We start from the raw sequence: 23,906 nt of genomic DNA, 5'->3' as shown, positions 1-23,906 counted from the left end.
AAACAACTACTGTACTCAAATTGGTAAAGAATCAGACTACTTGTGAAAGGTAATAGAATAATGACGTCTAAAAACTAATTAACGAAAACGTCATTTCCCATCAAAATTTTTATCTCCGTGGCATTTAATGGTGGATTGTGTAGATTACTGGCATTAAATTAATTAAGTGAAATTGTAATATTAATGTTAAAACTAAAAGGTATTCCTTTAAAATTATTTTTGTCACCACAGGACGTAGACAAAATCACAAATGTACTCCTACACCGGTCAGCAGATACAAACAAATTCTTGCAGCTAGACAGTCATCATGCACTGGATGCTATTGTGGAAAACATCTCCCCCAACAAATCCATTCCAGTCATTATCCAGGAGGGCATTGGGTAAGTTTTGGAGCGGCTTTAGAATGCTGCATATTATGTTTTGCAAATTTTTAGTTAAGTTTACAGAATTAGAAATTGTAGATTCTTTGAAACTTTTCAATGCACAAGTCTAAGAAGCTGGGTGTGTATAAAGCTGCACTGTAAGTATTTTTTAGTTTTTTGATCAGTTTCTTAGAAGTGCGTATTTCATTCTGCTTTTATATAATTTACAGAATTCATAAAATAATCAATAATTACGTGTAAAAGAAATTAAGACATTATTAAGATTCATTGGTTACCGTTGAATGATAATGATGATGCTTTGTTATCCTTTCTACAGAGCATAAAAATATTTGTTTCTTTGGTATATTACAATCTGATGTCGTCGGCTAGTGATTTTATACTACACTTCTTAAAACCATTTATAGTTTTGTAATTATCTCTTTACATCTAAAACAAAGCACAGTATTACTTCTTTGATATTTGTCGTGGTGTACTTGGTAATAATATTCACTCAGCAAAATTTTTTGGTGTAAATCAGTGAGCTGCTGCAGTTTATCCCTATCTTTCCATATCTTTTTTTTGGTCATCTAAATGCCTTCTTCTATCAGTAGAATTCAGTTTCAAATCACACTTTATTTACAGCATATGAGAATAATGTTGTTCAGTTCAGCACCTCAAGAACTTATTTCTTTAAAGCTTTATCATCTTTAAATGCAAACTTTGTTTTTCATACTAACCTACCATTCATATACCCTCTTTTCCCAGTCTTCAAATATCCCCATAGACTGTCAACTTTTGTCTGCAGGATAGAAATTTTATTGGTAAAAAATGCTCCACAAATGCCACCTACAGCTGCCATCACTTTTATGACAGGAAATAAAAAATATTGGCTTCGGAGAAGGAAACTGCATGTGAGTGATGGATCTGTATGAAAAAGGTAACAATATAGCTTGAATGTTAGTGTAAATTCGTAGTGATGACTGACGAATGAAGGATTCAATAGTGCCCCTGGCGTTGATTAAGTCAGGAACTAAGTCTGATGAAAGTAATTTATTTTAAGGATGAGTGTTTATGAAGATGGGTGTATATCAGTAAAGAGGATCACTTAATAAGCAAAGCAAGATACAGTGCTCGCCCTATACTGGAGACACATTCATGGAAGTCTATCTTGAAGATACCATAACTGAATGTGTGGAAGGATAGAAGATTTAGGAAGATGAAGATGATGCCCAAACAAAATCCCTTCCACATAGGTAAAACTAGGACCACTGCAACCACCAGTCCCAACATATAAGCATTAGATCTGAAAACAGAAAGAGATCTGATTCCATGAACCTTGAAATCTGTAGACCATCGGCCTAGCCAGCATACTACCACTTTGCCGTTGGGCTCAGAAAAAAAAAGGACCACAACCAACTGGCAAAACTGTCTCAGAGCTTCTGCCGTTGAGTACAGATGAAAGGGAGCCTCTACTCATTCCCATCTATCAAACTGTAATGAAAAAAGAAAAGACCCTCATGAATATTAAACAATCCCTCACCCACATACACAACATAAAATAAAAAACAATCAAACAAATCCTAAAAACTAGAGTTTAAAAATTGCCTAACCTAATCAACCTAATAACAACTAACAAAATAATAAAACAAAATCAAATATTAATTCACACAGACAACGTTTTTATACTACCACACTCCCCCTGACTTAAATAAAGGAAATGCCATGTCTTTTTTCCTCCAAACTCCCTTTCTAATTACCCCACTGTACTCCAGAGTTGGACCTTGACTTCGGGTCCATAGTCTCTCATACACTGCCTTTTGTTCACTGACTTCTACTCCAACCACATTGGACTTGACTAGCCTTGGTTCCGAACTACTTATACCAAGCTCTGAGACAGCTGATCCCCTGAAATTGTGATGAACAGCTGTCTGAATGCACGCAAGATCATCTTCACAAAGGGTGACAGAAGATAAGGAAGGAATGGAGAAGAACATAGTGGTGCAGCCTTAACTCCCTGTTGTGTGTTCTTTGCCATAAAATCATGTATGAAGAAAATCCTGTCAAAGTTCAGTCTGTAATGAGTCACTGTTAGGGAGCAACTCACTGACTGTCTTGAAGATGTATCCATCAGTAAGAATATGAAATCAACTCCAAATGGGAGGTCTTTTTAAGACTGTGGATAAGCCTTCTCTTTTCTACTGAAAACTCAACATCTTGTCTTCAAAACTCAAAGAATTGGAACTGCCCTATAGCCATTGATAAATAAATTGATAACTTATACCTCATGCTGGTCCACCATTATGGAGAGGTTATTGGTGAACCATTCTTCTAGTGGCCATAGCAGGCTGCTTCCACCTCCAGATTGTCTTCTGAATGCATCAAAGCCTTTATTCTTTATTCTGAGCAAAAGGGTAAATCAGCAACTTATGGTGTGGGCTCATTGCAAACAGGTCCACAAGATGTAGCCCCAGTAGCACTACAGAGACTCGCAAATCCTTGGATGCTTAGATGCCTTTGTAAGATAGAAAGTGTAGTGCATAACTAAGGCTGTTTGTTATGATGTTATGCTTTCCTGGACAAATATTCCTACATTTTCCATGTTAATTGCCCAAATTATGTCTTAAGGTTAGACTGCAAAGCAAGTCAGGCCTATGCCTTGTAGATTTCAAAATTAATCAAGTGGTCTGACATTAGACCAGCTATTCCTGTGGGCATGCTTGAAGGTATGTGGAGGTGGCCTTTAACTTGAGGAAACTGATATGTTGACCCTTGTCCAGTCACTTGAAGGTTTAGTAGGTGTGGTCTCTAATGCAATCTGTGAACAACAGCACTTCCAGTAAAGGAGTGACAAGCAGAACTCCTACTGTCAGATGGCTTGGATTCTGCCACCAATGGAGATCCTTAAGTATGATGTCTGAAGCTATAGTTAAATTGATGTTCATAAAACAACACTACAAATTAGGGCTTCAACAGCTGCAGCAGAAGTGACCTTATCCAGGTGACCCAGTTAGGGATGGTCAGGCGGCCTTCGGTAGGGATAAGAGCTGTACTTGAATCCCAGAAACGAGACAAGTCATCTAATTATGTCCTCTGTTGGCTGGACAGAAGCTGTGCTCAGTGTCTGTGCCCTTTCCCAAGTAGATAACTCTTGTTGAAAACCCAACAAATAGTGTAGTCATGAGATCAAGGTAATGACAGTTCTGCACCAGGTACTCCCATGATCAGCCAGTAGTTCAGTAACATCTGAGCATGATCACATTCCTGTAGGTCTCCTGACACCAAGATCTGACTATTGAGTTTGAGCAGTTGCCAGTCCAAAACAGCATCAAATTGGGACATGGAATAAGCATCCCTGAGGTTAAGGGATGCAAAAACAAAGTCGCCTTTCTTGATGGAGCATTGCACCACTGCCGCTTGTTTTCATCCTAGAAGAAGTCTACTACACGAACTTGTTCAGTGGGCTGAGGTTCATTGAGTAGTAATGTACTTTGTTGACTAGGGAACTAAGAAGCAATGCTTATTTGCCTGTTGACTCAAATTGCACCTCCTCAGTTGTCTTCCTCGATAACACTGAGCTCACCTCAATTGCCAGAGCCTAGAATCTCTAGAAGCCTTGGTTTATGCAGTCCATAGGCAGTGAAGAGGATGGCTCCAGAACTTACAATGCCCACTGCACCACTCCAAACTACCTGTGTGATCAGTAGAATTCTTGAAGGGCAACTCTCAACAGAGAAAAAAAATGTCCATGGGAAATATGCAGTTTTCCTTCTTTTCTATATATAATTTAGCAGGGTACATCGTAGGTTGCCCTCCTTTCTTGGACTACTTGCTGAAGTCATCTTGGTAGGAATGGTAGGGTATAAGTTTCATATCAATAGTACTTGGTTTCTATTACCTAACCCTTTTATAAGTTGACTGGTTGGTTAGTAATGTCTCCTGTCCAAAAGATGAAGTATGTAGTAGTAAAGGTGGGCTATCCTTTTCAATGGGGAGGTTTTCCTTTCCTTGAGATCCTGAACCAAGCCTTCTGGAGGCTCCAGGTGGCACTTTCACAGTAGTTATTACTAGTACGTATTTCTTACTTCCTGTTGACAAAAGTTTGCAGTCTGGGGACATTCAAAGACAGTAATGTCTTCATATTACAGTACCTCAAATTTCTGTAATGGCTAATGTAGTTCATGTTACTAAATGTGCTTCTGAAATATTACATTATCACAATTTGTTAAGTTGTCCCAGCTTAGATATATAAAGGGTTTAATTGGCCTATTTATTCTTATTTGCAAATTTTCTTTTTTGAATGTTTTATTTTGGTTTCCCAGCTTGACAACAGACAGAATGAATCTGAAGAAGTTTATCTAATCAGTAGTCCTGGCCTGATCTATTTTTCAACTGCAAGAAAGCTTGTCAAAATCTTACAGCAATTATTTTGGGTGTTGCACAATGCGTGCTGAAGAAAAGTCCCTTAGCCTCAAAACAGGCTTTTGCCAATGCATCCCATATTTACTATGTAAGACAAGCAATTCCAGAATGTATAGTTTTTCCTATGATACTTAGACTTTGAATTCTATCTTTGCTGTCATTTTCTTTGATGATCATCTTCCGTCTTTAAAGCACAGGATTATTGTTAGATTTGGTGTTAGGTTCCTCTATGTTCCTTGTTTTTTTACTTGATTTCTTCGGTCATGATATAATTTTTCCCCCTACAGAACTACATTAATATTAGTGTAAGTCCAATATTTGGAGTTATTACAATCTACGTAATGTTATTTTTATCAAACTGCAAATTCATTGGATGAATGCATATATTTAGGAGTGTCTTGAAAATTTTTTTATTTTTTATAGATGTATTGGTAGTCAGTTATATTCATTAATTTATTGTGGTTAAATGGCAGGGATGTTCACGCTCACATTTTTCAGTTTAATGTTTAATATATATTGTGGATTATTCTGGAAATGACCTTTAAATGTATTTGATTCCTTTTGTTGTTCAAGTGTTTCCAAAGGATGTTGAATTCATTTTTCATGACACACTTTCTAGGCATAAAAATCCAGCGGTTCGTACAACAGTGGCAAGACTGCTAGCATATGAGGTAGAGCGTCTGGGTGCTAGCCGCATCCTTTCTGGCCAGAAAGACATCACAGATCGACTTCTACCAGCTGCTACTAAACTAGCACAAGAGGGTAGCTTAGAAACAAGGCAAGTACCAGTGTTGATTAGATTAAAAAATGTAATTGGTAGCAGGCTTTATTATGGCCCTCCCATGTGACATGATTATTATTTCTTTTTCCTCCTATCACAGTCATCCTGTGACTGGGTGGTTATTATAGTGTGGTGTTCTGAGTTGCATCCTTCCTCCTTAGGAGTCCATCATTTTCCTCTCACTATGCGTGTTCTTTTTAGTAGCACACACTTCTGTATGAGTCCTGGAGCTACTTCGGCATCTAGTTTTTCCAGGTTCCTTTTCAAGGATCTTGGGATCGTGCCTAGTGTTCCTATGATTATGGGTACAATTTCCACTGGCATATCCCATATCCTTACATCTATTTTCAGGTTTTGATACTTGTAAATTTTTTCTCTTTCTTTCTCATCTACTCTGGTGTCCCATGGTATTTCGACATCAATGAGTGATACTTTCTTCTTGACTTTATCAATCAACGTCATCGTCTGGTCTATTGGCACGTATCACCCTATCTGTTCTTATACCATAGTCCCAGAGGATCGTTGCCTCATTGTTTTCTATCACTCCCTCAGGTTGGTGTTCCTACCACTTATTACTGCAAGCTAGCTGGTGATTTTTGCACAGGCTCCAGTGGAGGGATTTTGCTACTGAACCATGCCTCTTTTTGTACCGGTTCTGTGCAAGTGCCAGACATTCGCTTGCTATGTGGTTTATGGTCTCATTTTTCATATTGCACTTCCTACATATGGGTGAGATGTTTTTTCCATCTATTGCTCTTTGGACATATCTGGTTCTTAAGGCATGATCTTGTGCCGTTTTTAGCACTCCTTCGGTTTCCTTCTTGAGTTCTCCCCTCTATAGCCATTGCCATGTTTTATCACTGACCAGTTCTTTAGTCTGTCTCATTTACTGTCTGTGCATTGGTTTGTTGTGCCATTCCTCTGTTCTGTTTTTCAAACTCCTGTGTGTATACTTCTGGGTCTTCATCTACTTTTATCAGTCCTTCTTCCCATGCACTCCCTAGCCACTCGTCTTCACTGGTTTTCAGATATTGCCCAAGTGATCTGCTCTTGATGTTGACGTAGTTCTCTATGCTTAGAAGCCCTCATTCTCTTTCCTTTCGTGTTATGTGTAGTCTGCTTGGATTTGCTCTTGGGTGTAGTGCTTTGAATATTGTTTAGTATTTCCTAGTTTTCTGGTCTATGCTGCAGAGTTGAGCCTTCGTTCACATATATGATACTGGTACTGCCCATGTGTTTATGGCTTTCATCATATTTCCAACTTCCTGTTTCGTCTGTGTTTGATGGTATTCCCATCTGGTAGCTTTATCCCTTCAGTCCTTGACACTTTGCCTTTTTGTATGTTGACCATTATTATTATTATTATTATTATTATTATTATTATTATTATTATTATTATTTCGAAAGGAGACACTCTCGTAAACAGGTTTTGTTAAAAATGGTTGCTGCTTCAGCACTATTAATTTTGTAGAGAGTCTTCTCTATTTTTCTGATGACGGCTTTCTCGTTGTTGCTTAGACTGGCGAACAATGCACCAAAGGGCATGGTAAGATTCGGTTGAGTCATTTTGGTTTATTATTGCTTATACAATTCTCTCTCTCTCTCTCTCTCTCTCTCCAATGCGACGTTTCGTCCTGATCCACGGGACATTATCCAGCGATGACTGCTGAGGGACTGAATTCCAGTGGCGAGTCCTTCTCCTTATATCATGATGTTGCGGGCTCTTGAGTACGGTCTGGAGAACCTGTCCAGCAGGTCGAGTTTTCATTGGTTCCCGGGAAGGTGACTCATACAGCGAGCGTTTTCAAGTCTTGCTGACCTTCTCAGGCAGGGAATATCACTGGGAGCCTCTTGATTGGCTTCTACCTGAGTGATATAACCCCTGGTATCATTCTCATAATGTGCTTCACTCGACCTGCCAGAGAGGTTCTCCAGACCGTACATGAGAGCCCGCAACATCATGATATAAGGAGAGGGACTCACCACTGGAATTCAGTCCCTCAGCAGTCATCGCTGGATAATGGATCAGGACGAAACGTTGCGTTGGAGAGAGAGAGAGAGAGAGAGAGAGAGAGAGAGAGAGAGAGAGTTGTATAAGCAATAATAAACCAAAATGACTCGACCTAATTTTACCATTCCCTTTGGTGTGTTGCTCGCCAGTCTAAGCAACAACGAGAATGCTGTCATCAGAAAAATAGAGAAGGCTCTACAAAATTAATAGTGCTGAAGAAGCATTGATTAGGATTTGTTTTGAAGATGTTATATAATCATTTACGTATAGGAATATCTACTTATGATCTTGTCATGGTAGTTGCAACTGGTCATAACTGAAAGCACTGTGCAAAACTCCTGTATGTGAAATTGTTAGTGCAGATGTGCTTGCAGCAAACATTAAAACTTCCAAGATTTCAAATTTTATGAAAACCCATTTTTAATGTTAAACTTGCTCACAGACATTAATGCCATTAGTCTTGTGAGGGCATCTATAAATTGACAAATATTCTCAGAAATCCTTACTAAAATAAAGATTTTTAAAGGAAATGAAAAAAAATTGAAAATCACATACAGACTAATTGTAAAAAAAATACATAAAAACAGTAAAATAAATCACTGCTTTAAAATACAGTATTTACATTATCTATTCTATGTCAGTGGTATGATTATATCAACGATCTTTGACATCATAATACTACCAATATCTTAATATTGCACAGTAGCATTGTAATTTAAGTCTCAAGAAACACAAAAAAAAGTCAGTTTCATGTAGTGTTATTGGACTACTGTTTAAAGCTAGTCAGTTATCTTATCTTGATATGCTTGATGTTATTTTATGAAAATATAAAATGCAAATTTTCTTTAATAAGAAGTTGTTAACTCATAATTCATGGGCTTCCTTAATTATGACCTAGAGAAGTGTTATTAGTTGTGATTCAAAAGCAAAGTAGTAGTGTTCTTAATCAATTCAATTTCATATGTTCTGTCAGTACTGGGCCATAGATGTGTTATCCAAAAGTTTAAAAGAAATGAAACATGAAGCAGCTTCCTAATAAGTTTTTCTTACTTTTTCAATACAGAAAGTATGCGAAGCAATTATTCCAGATGTTGATCAGACATGGATCCTTTGATGCTGCCCTCAAGAAACATGTACCTGCTAGTGAAATACGGAACATTCAGAAATTCTTGGATAACTTATCAGGAGAAGTAGGTTACTCAGCCGTTATTATTATTTTTTTTTTTACTTGTATGCAGTACAACGATATTATTTTGCTTTTCTATGTACATACAGTAACAGCATTCTAAAGACTGAAAGAAGTCACTTGGGTTTGAAGTTATGCTGATGTTAAAAGTCCATTTCCTTAATATAGACCTGTGGTTGCTGAATATCTAAATGAAGATAGAATTAAAAGTAGCGCATGATACGTATGACCTGGAAAAAAGTTAAATTCTAACAAATTTAAAGTATGACTGTTAGCGGGCTTAGGACTTTGGACCTCTCCTACTCCCACATCTGTTCACTGACTTTATTTAAATAGTACATACAACTCATTTAAAATTTTAGGGGCCAAAAATTTTAGGTGTCATTTTTTGTTGCAGTCACTTTTGAGATATATATCTGGTCTATCTCTTCCCTTCATTTGCTAAATATATATATATATATATATAATATATATATTATATATATATATATATATCTATATATATATATATATATATATATATATATATAGTATATATATATTATATACAGCGAGCTTGCTCAAAATATTTGAAGTACTGTGAGGAAATCCAGTGGCCCCCTTTCATTTGCAGTTCAACATTCAGATTTTTTTGTGGAATGTATTTTTCAATAAATTGCAGAAAATTCTGTCATTTGTGGATTTTTATCATAGAGCAATATTCACTAATTAATGTATTTTCATTTTATTTTCTTGGCCAAATAAATTTTTTATGATAAAGAATTACTAATTTTCCAATATTAATATCACATAATGTAAACATATCAAAATATCAATAAAAGTTAAAAATCCCACAAAACAGCATAGTGATGTAAACATCTCAGTTCAACCTATCTCTCTCTCTCTCTCTCAGTATACATATCCTGTAATGAAAAAACACTGCAAAATATCAATAAAATGTTATTTCACTCATGGTATTCATTTACATTGTACATTATAGTGATCTATATGTATTATCATCATATGTATAAAATAAAGGTTGTCCTGGGCTGACCCAAAGTCATACTCTTGCTCGAATCATACCTCTCTCACTCGTCTCCAGCAACTCTCTCTCTCTCTCTCACAGTATACAACATATCTTTTAATGAGAAACACAGCAAAATATCAGTAAAATGTTATTTCATTTACAGAATTCATATACTATACTGAACATTACTATATTGATCTCTGTATATTATATTATCATCAGAATATGTATGAAAAAATTGTCATCCTGGGCTGACTCAAGGTCATACTTTCGTCCCAGCTACTCTAACTATGTCTATCGCTCTCATCTGTGCCAATCACACCTCATCCCCAGCTCTCTCTCTCTCTCTCTCATTTAGGATGATAGTGTAAGGTATATTTTTGTTGGAACTATTAAAATAGGCAGTTTTAAGCTTTTTAGTTTAAGGTGCTACATAGGGACAGTATTTGGTATTTGAACTGTTATAATAGGCTGTTATAAGCATTTTTTTTATAGTGTAGTCGGTGTCTCATCCTCGAGGATTACCGTTTCCGTGGTCTATCCAGAGCTCCATGGTGAGCAGACTAATGTCAAAGAATTCTCTTAACTGGTCTTCTGGCCAGGTATTGTGTTGTAATGATAAACTTTATAACGTGATAGATTATAAGTGGACTCAGCGAACGCTAATACCCAGTTTACCTACGTCAAAACCACAAGAAGTGGTCATGTGAATACGTACAATCATTATTGTTTACCTACAACCAAAATCTGACCAAAACTCCATTCCCTTTCCGGCAGTCGGGCAAGAAACCAGAGCTCAGAGAAGTCTGTTCTTACTTATTAATTCAGCTAAATACATAATTTTAAGTTCCAGTCGCAAATTTTTAGCTTAGACTGTGGAGCAACGATTTATTGTGCATGAAAAACAGTAATCAGCTTATTTCACCAGCACACGTTGGCACTTCTTTTGATTTATATCGTTAGGCTTGCTCGGAGAATTTCGTTCTTCGATTATTAATTTCATTACCATGGTTTATTTAAGTTTGTTAAAAAAAATTTAGTTTATAATGTGGAACAATGATTTTATTGTGCGTGAAAAGCCATAAACCGCAGTTTTTTGCCAGTACAGGTGGCACTAACAGTTTAAGATTGTTAGCTCCAAAAGTTTCGTTCTTTGCTTATTGATTTCATTACTGAAGTTCATGGAAACATCGAAGTTGAAGGTTAAGTGCATAATTTCAGTTCAAGTGAAACATTTTTTAGTTTGGACCGTGAAACAATGATTTTTATGAGCCTGAAAAGCCGTAAACCGGCTTTTTCACCAGTACACGTCCGCACTTCTTACATTTTGTGATTGTTAACTATTTGTAGAAGCAAAACTTGTTTTGAAGAATTTATCATTCTGTTTAGAAGTTTTATCTAAAGAAATATTCCACTGTTATTATTATTAGTAAAGATAATCCTTTTAGATAACAATATTGGCAATAGCCTACCAGGCAGTAGCCTACATCAGATTCATTGAGAATAATTTAGACTAGTAGATGTCAGTTGCCTATAATGTAGGATTACGTATCCTTAACCCCAAGGTGTGGTGTGGTGCTAAAATTGATGCTTTATATGCTGCACAAGGATAACGTCGATGTTATTGACTCTATTTTCAAATATCACGGTAAATTTAGTCTCCTCTTAGCTCTGTTTGAGTGATGTCCTCAGTCTCACCAGCCATTCAGCTCACTTTTGAACATAAAAGAGGCCAGATTGCTCTTAATCATAGGCATGAAAAGTATAATTGTAAACCTTCATTTTCATCAAATAGTGATATCGAGACAGGTAATTATAATGACAGTGACAATAGTAATATTGATTTAAAAGTTATTGTGTACAGTGGTACCTCGAGATATGAAATTAATCCGTTCCGAGGCGGCCTTCGTATCATGAGTTTTTCGTATCTTGAGCCGCATTTTACATGTAAAATGGCTAATCCGTTCCAAGCCCTCCAAAAACACCCCAGTAAATTTCATAATAAAGCTAAATTGACCTATAAACAATGATATACTACAACAATTTGGACCATTCAATACCTAACTTAATAAGTACTGCTAATATGTACTACATAGTACCTGTAAATAAAGTGTATTAGTTTACATGGTATACAAGAAATACTGTACGTACATACGTACGTATTATCTCCTAAAGTGGCGACAGAGGAGGAGGACAAACGGCAGATACGTACACTTAACTTTATGAAACACACAAAAAAAATGTCAGGAAAACATAAACTAAACTTTACGAAACACATTAACAAAACTGTAACACTTCACTTTGCAAAAACCTTAAAATTAATTTTTTTTTGCCTTTTTTTTATTTTTAAGTTTTTTTTTTTACTTTTTTATACTTTACGCTTTTTTTGTTACAAAATTTCAACTTCTTCACCACTTTCAACTTTCTGTTTTTTCGTAGTATCACTTGGTTCTTCCTTTTTGCTTACTCCTACTAAAGGCCTCTTTAAAAAATAACTATCCAAGGAAGATTGGTTCTGCCAGCTTTTGACAATGTTCCTGAAACGACTCAGGCAAACGTCATCAAACTGTGCAAGCATACGAGCTGTGTAAGCCTTTTCGGGGTGTCTCTTTTCTACGAATGATTGCACCTTATGAAAAGCAGCTAGAGCATCCTTAATTTCTGCCGTTGTCATAGAGTCGCCGTCCTCCTCCTCGCCGCTGCTAGAGAACTCTTCTTGAACGACGTTATGTTGCACGGCCTCCAACTCCTTCAGGTCATCCATCGTAAGCTCCTCTTGGTGCTCCTCGAGAAGGTCATTGATGTCGTCCTCGTCGACGACCAGCCCCATGGACTTGCCGAGTGCAACGATCTCGTCAAGATATGGTTGCGAAACAGTTTCAGGATCGTCAGCTGTTCCTGAATCTGCAGCACTAGCTTCACAAAGTCGAATCCCTCGAAGTCTCGGGCGGATACGGCATTAGACCAGAGTTTCCTCCACGAGGAATTCAAGGTTCGCCTCGAAACCTCCTGCCTAGTTTGGTCGATGAGTCGGATGCATATCACAACATCGAAATGCTCCTTCTAAAATTCACGCAAGGTGAGGTTTATGGTATCGGTGATGTCGAAACATCTCTTGAAAAGATGTTTCGTATACAGCTTCTTGAAGTTCGATATCACTTGCTGGTCCATGGGCTGGAGGAGAGGGGTGGTGTGAGGTGCAAGATAAAGAACCTTGATAAACGAATACTCCGCTAGGATATCTTCCTCGAGGCCAGGAGGGTGAGCAGGGGCATTGTCCAACAACAGCAGACATTTCAGAGGGAGGCGCTTCTCTTCCAAGAATTTCTTCACTGTCGGGCCGAAACAGATTTACCCACTCTGTGAACAAAAGTCTCATTACCCAGGCTTTCGCATTAGCCCTCCACATCACTGGAAGCTTCTCCTTAAGCACTTTGTGGGCCTTGAAGGCTCGAAGAGTCTCCAAATGATAGACAAGTAGGGGCTTCACCTTGCAATCCCCACTGGCGTTCGAACAAAGTGCAAGCGTAAGCCTGTCTTTCATAGGTTTTATGCCCAGGTAGCTTCTTCTCTTCCTGCGTGATGTACGTCCGACGAGGCATTTTTTCCAAAAAAGGCCAGTCTCATCATAGTTGAAGACTTGCTGAGAAATGTAGCCTTTGTTGAGAGTCATCTCGTTGAATGTCATAATAGAGGCTTCGGCCGCTTTTGTGTCCGAGCTGGCCGCCTTCCCATGCCACACCACCGAATGGATGCCAGTCCGTTTACGGAATTTTTCGAACCACCCATGAGAAGCCTTGAAGTCTGGGGTTGGTGTCGATGTCCCTTCTCCTCCGTCATCTTCTGCCTGGGCAATCAAATCGACGAAAATAGCGCTGGCCTTGTGGCAGATTGCCGTCTCCGTTATCATATCACCAGCGATTTCTTTGTCTTTTATCCAGACAAAAAGCAGCCTTTCCATTTCATCATGCACGTGGCTCCTCTTGCTGAACAAAATAGTCACGCCCTTGGAAGGTGTAGCTGCTTTGATGACATCCTTCTGCTTAAGGATGGTGCCTATTGTCAACGGATTTCAGCCATATTCCTTGGCAATCACGCTCAATCGCATACCAGTTTCATACTTTTTAATTATCTCCATCTTCGTCTCCAAAGAAAGCCTCCTCTTCTTTCCGTGAATTTCAACTTTCTTGGGACCCATGACTACGTATATACTGTACATAATTATGTTATGTAGTATATGTATGTAGTAAAGTTCTCACACAACACGATAAAGTATACTACAACGAAATCACTAACAAATTTACATTAATAAACGAAATCGTTTAGAACGAACGAATTCCGCGTGCGTATGATACCAATGATGCCGCAAAGTGGCCGAAAGAGCACGCCGCTGCGTAGATGCATGATGGGATCATGGGAGAGATACTGACCAATAGGAGAGAAGGATCTTATGGCGGTGACTAGCATCAGGAACCAATGGGAGAGCGGGAGGATGGTGGCGAGTCTACTCAGTTGGACTTTACAGGAACAACCTTTTGTATCTTGAACAATTTTCGTATGCAGAGCCGCAAAAATCTTCGTATTTGCTTTCGTATCTCGAGTTGTTCGTAAGTTGAGCCTTTCGTATCTCGAGGTACCACTGTATATGTCAGTTAACATACACACACACATATACACCAATTCAACTGATTAATAACTGCTGTATATATTTTGTAATTTTATAGGTGTTTCTTGGATAGCTAAGGAGTAATATTGTCACGAAAAAATTTGAAATTATCTCAGAATATACTGAATAAAGCATTCCAACCCTAAAATGCAACACAAGGCGATTAGGTGATAAGTTAAAAAATGAGCAAGAAAATATTGGCTCCATGACTGGAGTTGCCAATGCATAATATTGCTGTCGTCCTTAAGTGGGAACCCCCCAGCACCTCTTGGGTTAATGCTGAATTAAGTAATCTGGATTAGGTAGTAACGTAAATTAAAGTAAGAAAGAACCTTTTTTTTAAAGACATATCCTGTTGTGGACCTAGGCAGTAGCCTAGTTGACATCAAGGGCCCTAGCACTAGATAAACGGTTACAGACTTCTTTTCCTGTTATATAGCCTGTATACATAAGCATAATCTTAGTAGTACTCAGGTGCATACCTGTAAAGGGTAATTAAATAATCTGGATTAGACAATAACCTAAACTAGGTGACAGCATAACTATAAGATTTCACATAAGTAAGTTACTGTTTTATATAGGTGACCGAATAGCCTAGGGCTAGATAGAAATAACTTGGGTTAGACAAAAATGATAAGCCTAATTATGAGTTACATATGAGTAAGTTTCTGTTTTTATATAGCCCATACATTAAGAATGATCTAAAATAATCTGGATTAGGCAATACCCTGTACATCTCCCTGAATTTCTCTCTGTATTGTTGCTTGCTTCGATCACACGTAGGGAACCCCTATACTAGGCTAAGAGAGAACAATGTAGGAAACATCATATTTTTGGTTTAAGCAGTAGTTTGGTCGAAATAACCTATGATTAGATAGAAACAGTATCCTAGGCTTAATAAAATTACCTAATTTTATACAACTAGAGACTGATATAAATATGGTACCCTATTGGTAAGATTACGTATTAGTGGAGTTCTCACATAGCCAATATCCTTAAAGGTGATATAAACCCAGAACAGGCTGCAGCCTAACCAGATTAAGTAGGAACCCCACCCCCTCCTGTTTTTAAGGGAATATCCTACTATTAGCCTAGTAATAGCAATGGCCGAAAAAAAATAAGGGTAGTCTCGGCCACAGAAAACAGAAAACTAGATTATAAAAGGATTCTTTTCTATATTGTTTATTTACATAAGACTATAATAGGCAGTGGCCTAGAATAGGTTAACCCTCTAAGAAATCCTGTATTTTTAGTTTAATGTACCTGATTCTAGAAGCATTAACTTGAAGTCATATAAAACAGTAGCTTGGGTTGATTAAACAAATCAATTTATGGAAGATTAGTCTGAGTGGTATGACTACTTTAATTAGAAATTCACATAACCATTGCAAAAGAACTAATACGTACAAATATACCTTGGTGTCAAAACTACCCCAAATCATAGAGGGTTTAAGTTAACATAGATTTCTAACAAGATTTATTACAACTAATAAATTTCTAATAACAACTTATTCTATTTCACTACACGGCCACCATTAAATGGGTACGGCCCATACCACTGCCATGAGCATAATTCTTGTAAAAAACAAGAATAATTTTCTTGGTTGCCAGATATGTGTGTGAAGTTTGTAGTTTGCTCATGGCAGCAAGTTTTAACCATTTGTTTTATTTCACTATAGGGCCGCCATTATGCAGGACCCTCAGCTTAGGTGTGCTGTAGCAAGTTACTCAGTTTGTTGTTTTGCCAGTAGGTATGTTCCATACCACCTGCCATGAGCATAAGTCCTTGTAAAAAACAAGAAACACTGTTTGGTCGCCAGATATTTGCAAAATTTGTAGTATGCTCCTAGCAACAAGTTTTAAGGATGAAACAGCCTGTTTTAAGCTTACTCAATGGGTCCTAGGGTTCAGCAGGGGTGAGGAAGAGGGAGAATATATCTTTCCAGAAGCAGATATTTAACCCTTTCTCAGATCTGTGTTTCGGCCAAAACCCAGTAATGTCTGTTCCTAATACTTCCCTGGTTAACCCTGAGGGGGAAATAGAGGAATCTTCACTTGTGGAGTGACATTCTTACAAAATATAAAATTGATATTGCTACTGAAATTACCTTGCTGAACCCAGAAGGATCAGATACACAAATTTCTGGGCTCACCCTGTGTCGCTCCGTGAAATAGGTTCCTTTAGCACTATTTCTAAGGTAAAATATTGCTATAATACCAGAGAAAAGCTAAATTGGAACTGCCAGATTATTCTGGCTCGCTCACCTTTATTATAAGGTGTCGGTATGGTTTATGGGGCAAGTGAAGCCACTACCACAGGTCCTTTTCCATTTAGCCCCTTCCTACATCAAAAAACCTCAACTAGAGAGGAGCCGACCTAAGGCTCACTACACGCTACCGTTACGGCTAGCGCCTCTGACTTCATTCCTTTGATAGCACGACCACGCTGCACACGCGTTTTTCTTTGCTGTGTTGTGTTCTCGCTTTGGAACCCTTATTTTTCAACATGGAACGTCAAGCTGTTACTGCATCCAAGTTCAGTACTACTATTAATAGTTGACACTATTTAGGGGCTGCCCTTGGCATGTTTAACCGAATTATTTAGGTTTTTATGAGTCGGTGACCCATGCGGCACCGGCCCCGCGCCACCACAGCGGCTCGCTCCTTTGTGTTTCCTCGTTTCGTGTCTCACGCGGTATTCCATACCGTGTGAGCTCGATTATTTCTTAGCAGTATCTTTATATTATTACCTATGATGCATTTATTGACGTTTTAGTTTCCACATGGGGGATTTTATCGAGCACGTGTTCTCGCTTCGTAGCCTATCGGCGCCCTACCGAGCCAGTTTTGATGCATGCATGTTCCTTGTTGGTTAGGTTACCTTGTTAGGCTCTTTTGTATGAACCCTAGTCCTATTCTCAGTCCTCACCTACCCTGGCCATCTGTCCCGCGTTTATTCGTCACGACACTAGGCCAGCTGCTCGGAGTTACCAGGTCTTGACCACCCTTCCCGGTTGGTTCAGCCTAGTTCCTCCAGGACGTCTCGCTTTCTCTCTACCTCATTTTATTTCCTTTCCCCCTGTGTAAATTATACAGTTGGCCTATAGGCCTTCTTTTCGCCTGGCCTTCTTCACCACGAGTGTGCTCATACCCGGCCGTGAGAAGTCCAGACGATCGCGTAGTAGCCACCTCGCTACCATACTCCTCTCCCTTCCTCCACATCTCCCACCTAGGTGGGGTGATGTCTCGCTCACGCTGTTGCTGGCAGCCAATCCAAGTACCCCTTCGGGGGATGGAGGGAGGTCCCCACGGGGACTCTCGGTGGCGGGTGCTCTACCCTGCCGCTCTCACCCCAGAGTAGGGGGAGAAGCTCTGTTTGCCCTAGCCTCGGCCGGCCACCAGGCTCGGGGGAGCTCGGCTCTCCTCGGCTCTCTGGGTCCATACCCCTGCCCCTCCTACCCGCTCCGGCGGACACAGGATTCCGGCATAGCCGGACCCCTTGAGGATGGTGACTGCCTGGAGGCTCCGGCCTCATACGGGGTTACATTATTGCATGTATTCTACTTGTATAATTTCTGCCTTAGTTTAAGTTTACGGAGCCACCATGCTCCTCTGGGAGCTACTCCCTCCTTTTAGATTAAGTTTTTACGGCGGAGTTACCAAGCTCCGCCACCTTACCCGATCTCTTCCATCTCGACACCCAGTACCTGCTTGGACTACTCCTCTCCGGTGTATGGCAGTAGTAGCTACCCCGAATCCAGTAGTTTTCTGTTCTCCGGTGTCACCGGAAACACTATTAACTACTTACTACTAGCTCTACCGGACTCTTCGGCATGGTACATGGCAAAGAGAAGGCCGAGACGGGGATAATTCTACAACACCAGAACACTCCGGTGTTATGGCATATCAACCACGGACATAGTCCGAAAGGTTAACAATGGTACTCATGTATCATTCCATTTACAGGCCACCCATTGTATGGAGACAGGCTGCAACACTGTCCTCCAGGATCCCTGTGGGCACGATGTCTGCCGGACCCACGCCACCTGCGCAGTCCACCTAGACGGATCAGTAGTGTGGCACCATGAGAACTGTGTCACCTGCTACGATCTCGTGGAACGAGTCTCCTCTGAGGTAGGTGACTCTCCGGTGTGTACATGATAATACAAGGTGGACCAATGTAATATATGTCATTGATATGCCTCTTAAGTTAAGTTACAATGTAATATGAGTTAAGTTTAAGTTTAACACTAACCCTTCTCTTACAGGGAGCTCAGTCGGTCCGGGACGCTGCTCTTTCCACCCTCAAGGTTTGGGTGGGTGGCTTCGGACGGAACATAGCCAAGGCAAAGCCTTACATCCTCTCCCAAGAGATGGCTACTCTTATCTTCCCGGGGGGGAAGAGCACTGGCTACGTGGACCCCAAAGTGGCAGCTCCCCTGATCGCTTTGATTCAGGAAGCCGTTTCCCAGCCCCCAGAGGAGACAACTACGCAGGAGGTCACAGAAGAGGTCGCGGCACTGGATCTCGACGTCGAGCCCATGACGGTGGACGGCATGGGCAACGGTAAGGATACTAGTGAGGCAAGTTTCGTAGGTGCTCAAGGCCTCCCCTTGAGCACATCTAGAGCCTCTTCTCCTTCTTCTTCTACCTCCTTCCAGGGGTTCTCCGGGGGATTTCTGTCAGTCCGATCGAAATCTACCTCGGCGATCCCTAAAGTCAAGGGCAAGCATGACTCTAAATCGCTGCCAAAGCCCCTTCTAAGAAAGCCAGGTACCAGCCAAGTCCGTAAAGCCCCGGCTCACCATCCCGGAGCGGACAAGGTCAAGCACGAGTCTCTCTCCAAAGGGTCGAAGACTAAGTCTTCTAAGGAAAGAGCTAAATCTTCCTCCGCTGACCCTGTGGCATCCACCTCCAAAGGAGCGAGACCAAAGGTACCCAAGGAGAAGGCAGAGCCCTCCTCCTTTGACCAGGAGGCATTTGCCTCCAACATGATGCAACAAATGGGCAACATGGTCGGAAACTTGGTGCAAACCAAGTTTCAGGAGATACTTGCCCACATATCCACCTCTCTAGATGCTTCGAGACAGTCCATCCAAGCCATCTCAGAGAGGCTGGTCACGCAGGAGAACATCGTTGCAGGTCTCCAGTAAGGCGTAGCGTCGGGGCTTCAGCAAGCCGGTCAAGCAGCCCAAGGCTCGCTATTGCCGGACTCCTCCACTCTCCCTCCCTTCCACCTAAGTAATCCACAGAGAGTGGCTTCCTATGCACCTTTCTTGAACGGAATGCTTATGATTGAGGGCTGCAGGACTCGAAGGATTGAGGACTTCGAGTTCCACCCGCCAGGGTTGCAAGCCCCTTTCATAGGCTATGTCCGCCTCACGGAATCTGCCTTGATAAGAGAGGATAAGGTCCCAAAAGAGACAGTTATCCTCTCTCGGGACCAAGCACAACAAGCTTGGATCCGTAACCTAGAAGAATGGCGGTGTGTAAACACTAAGGTTACGGCTTTCCGAAGTCCCTTCACAATCCTCACTGTGGACGAGGAGACTCCTATCCCGTTCACATCTAAAGTGGCAGAACTCACTCTGCAAGCAGCAATGAGAGATGAGCCTATGCCACAGCTCCGGGAGACGGAACCGACCTCTCTCCTACTCCCCGGAACAGATGACCTTTGGGTAGACCTCCCAGCCACCTTCTCGGTTGGGAAGCTAAAACCGGACTGTGCCATCTCTCTGTTTAGTGAGAGATTACCCAGGCTGTCTGATGGGCTCATCCAGACAGAATTTGATGCCAGGACGCGACTTGCGAAATCCCTCAATGCACTAGTCATGACAGAAGCAGCGGCTCTTATCTATGCACAGGAGACGTTGTTCAAGATCATCGCTAAGGCACTATTGTCGATAATGCAATGTGACTTATATGATTTTGTTGTGGCTAGGAGGAATTGCAGGAAGCATGTACTGTCGGAATCCACAATCCAGCATAAGCCCAACAAACTCCTGGCCTCTTCAATATGGGGATCGGACCTCTTTCCGGCCTCAGCAGTGAACGAGGTATAATATGAGGCTGCTAGATTCAACCAAAGTCTAAGAGTTCAGTGGGGATTGGTCTATAAAAGGAAACCGGAGTCTTCCGCATCGAACCTCAAAGCCAAGAAGAAGCCTAGGAAGTTCCAGCCCTTCCAGGCTCCTCAACAACAACAAACTTTGGTCCAAGCAGTTCCGGTCCCCCAACCATCAACCTCTAAGACCCAACCACAACAGCAGTTCGTGCTGTTGACACAGCCGCAGGCTTCAACCTCTTTTGCTGTCTCCCCGGCCTTCAACCCGACGTTTGAAAACCAAGCGTTTCAGGCTTTCAATAGGTTCGGCAGGGGTAGCAGAGCTAGAGGCGCCTTTCGTCAGCAAGGCGGCGGAAGGGCTGCCAGCAAGGGCAGAGGTTCATGCGGGGGACGAGGAGGTCGCGCCTCAGCAACCCAATGAGAACCTCCAGGTAGGAGGGAGGCTGTACCTCTTTCGTCAACGTTGGAGGTTCAGCAATTGGGCCCAAAGTATTGTGTCCAAAGGTCTGGGCTGGAGTTGGATCCAAGGTCCACCCCCACCCATCACCTTCTATCAGGAACCAACAGCGGAATTGATAGAGTATTCCCGCGATCTCCTTCAAAAAGAAGTAGTGTCAAGAGTCAAACATTTAAAATTTCAAGGTCACTTGTTCAGCGTGCCAAAGAAAGACTCAGACAAACGAAGAATAATCTTAGACTTGTCCCGTCTAAACTTATTCATTCATTGCGACAAGTTCAAGATGCTGACCATTTCGCAGGTGCGGACCTTACTTTCCCGTGGGGCCGTCACCACCTCTATAGATCTTACAGATGCCTACTATCATGTCCCGATAGCAAGACACTTCCGCCCGTCCTAGGCTTCAAATTAGGGAACCAAGCCTACTCCTTCAAAGTAATGCCATTCGGGCTCAACATAGCCCCCAGGATATTTACAAAGTTGGCGGAAACAGTAGTCCAGGAACTAAGATCTCAGGGAATCATGGTAGTAGCCTATCTGGACGATTGGCTCGTATGGGCCACAAGCATCGAAGCTTGCCGCCATGGTCATCCGCTTTCTGGAATACCTAGGATTCCAGATAAACAGGACAAAGTCCCGGCTAACCCCGGCGTCCCGTTTCCAGTGGCTGAGAATTCAATGGGATTTGGATTCGCACACTCTATCAATCCCGCCGTTGAAAGGGAGAGAAATAGCCAAGGCAACCAGACAATTTTTCAAGTGCAAACAGACGTCCCGGAGAAACCAAGAAAGGATCTTAGGTTCTCTCCAATTCGCTTCAGTGACGGACGTCCTGTTGAAAGCCAAACTAAAAGATATAAACCGAGTTTGGCGTTCGAAAGCGAACAAGAGATCCCGGGACAGGCTAGCTCCGATCCCGGTGATCTTACAGAAGCGTCTCCGTCCCTGGACGGAAGTCAAGAACTTGTTAAAGACAATTCCACTACAGTTCCCTCCGCCGGCCTTAGTGATCCACACAGGTGCATCACTAACAGGTTGGGGCGGGTACTCACAGTACAAGAAGGTACAAGGAACATGGTCCCTTCCATTCTGCCAGCTTCATATCAATGTGCTAGAAGCTATGGCAGTGTTCCTCACCCTGAAAAAACTTCATCCAGCCAAGAAATCTCACATCAAGCTGGTGCTCGACAGTGCAGTGGTAGTACACTGCATCAACAGGGGAGGTTCCAAGTCAAGCCACGTGAACTTTGTCATGATAGACATCTTTTCACTAGCAAACAAGAACAAGTGGCACCTATCGGCCACTCACCTTGCCGGAATAAGGAACGTGGTGGCGGATGCGCTATCACGTTCGGTCCCACTGGAGTCCGAATGGTTCCTGGACAAGAAGTCATTCAGTTGGGCCTGTCAGCTAGTACCGGGGCTTCAGGTAGATCTCTTCGCCACGGAGTCGAACCACAAACTCCCTTGTTATGTGGCCCTCAACCTGGACCCTCTGGCTTATGCCACGGACGCGTTGGCTATAGATTGGAATCAATGGAAGAAGATTTACCTTTTTCCTCCGGTGAATCTTCTCCTGAAAGTTCTGAACAAGCTCAGGACATTCAAGGGTCACATTGCTCTGATAGCTCCCAATTGGCCCAAGAACAATTGGTTCCCTCTTCTCTTGGAGTTGGGGCTCTGCCCTCAACGGATTCCCAACCCCAGACTATCACAACTAGTGCAAACGCAGACTGTGTTTGCTTCCTCAGGAATTCAGAAAGCCCTAACTTTATGGACTTCATGAAGTTTGCAGCACAGAGGGATGCCGATATCAATCCTCAGAACATCATGTTCTTAGAATCTAATAAACGTGAATCAATCCTGCGTCAATATGATTCAGCAGTTAAAAAACTGGCTGCATTCCTGAGGGACTCTAATGCACAAACCATGACCACAAATCTTGCAATATCCTTTTTCAGATCATTATTTGAAAAAGGTTTGGCAGCTAGTACCATTACTACTACCAAATCGGCTCTTAAAAAGATTTTCCAATTCGGATTCAAGATAGATTTAACAGATTCATACTTTACATCTATCCCCAGAGCTTGCGCCAGACTCAGACCTACTGAGAGGCCCAAGTCGGTGTCATGGTTCTTAAAATGATGTTCTTAAGTTAGCCTCGGATACTAATAGTACCTCGTGTGACTATCTATCCCTACTGAGGAAAACACTAATCCTCATAAGTTTGGCCTCAGGAGCCAGAATATCTGAACTGTCGGCTTTATCTAGGGACCCAGGTCATATAGAGTTTCTCCCTTCAGGAGAAGTGTAACTTTCTCCAGATCGCCAATTTCTTGCAAAAAATGAGGATCCATTAGATAGATGGGCCCCCTGGGGAAGATTGTTCCGTTTCCACAGGACCCATCCTTATGTCCAGTCACTTCATTGAAAGCATACTTAGACAGGACCACTCTGATATCTTCTGGCCCTCTGTTCATTAGAGAAAAAGGTGGCACTATTTCCCTAAAAGGAATTAGACAACGAATTTTATATTTTATCAAACAAGCCAACCTGCAGTCCTTCCCACGGGTACATGATATTAGAGCAATAGCATAAGGTTATAAGAACAAAAATTAATGGTACCTTGTGAGAGATAAATATAAGGCCTATATATGTATTGATTAAAAATAAATGTGATTAAAGTTAGTTAGTTAGTTATTTTATTGACAAAATTATACTATTATTGGTACAAATTTGTCCACAAAGAGACATAGTACAAAATAAACAAAGTGGACAGTAATCACTTCTATTCTTGCAGGTACATGGCCTACAAAGAAAAAATACAACTTCGCGCAAATCACATAAGCTATAAGACAATAAAAAAAAAACGAAAAAAAGGAACTTACTACAGAGAAAAAAACGTAGTCACTTCACTATCCAGCATCAAGTCCCAACACACATAATGCTTGAAA

At 41.1% G+C, this 23,906-nt stretch overlaps 1 protein-coding gene across 7 annotated transcripts in view; it reads left to right on the top strand.

Moving 5' to 3' along the window:
- LOC135205604 (uncharacterized) overlaps window positions 1-23,906 on the top strand; it is a 630,437-nt gene that overhangs the window by 595,460 nt on the left and 11,071 nt on the right. For all 7 annotated transcript variants that reach the window (XM_064236380.1, XM_064236379.1, XM_064236383.1 and 4 more), the window contains 3 exons: window positions 232-380; window positions 5,401-5,559; window positions 8,637-8,763. In XM_064236380.1, the coding sequence (XP_064092450.1) occupies window positions 232-380; window positions 5,401-5,559; window positions 8,637-8,763 (435 nt within the window). The remainder of the gene's footprint in view (window positions 1-231; window positions 381-5,400; window positions 5,560-8,636; window positions 8,764-23,906) is intronic.

The sequence above is a fragment of the Macrobrachium nipponense genome, chromosome 24 (genome assembly GCF_015104395.2).
Source record: "Macrobrachium nipponense isolate FS-2020 chromosome 24, ASM1510439v2, whole genome shotgun sequence".
NCBI lineage: Eukaryota > Metazoa > Arthropoda > Malacostraca > Decapoda > Palaemonidae > Macrobrachium > Macrobrachium nipponense.
Note: the sequence above shows the minus strand (reverse complement) of the source record. Positions and strands in the feature narration are given on the sequence as shown.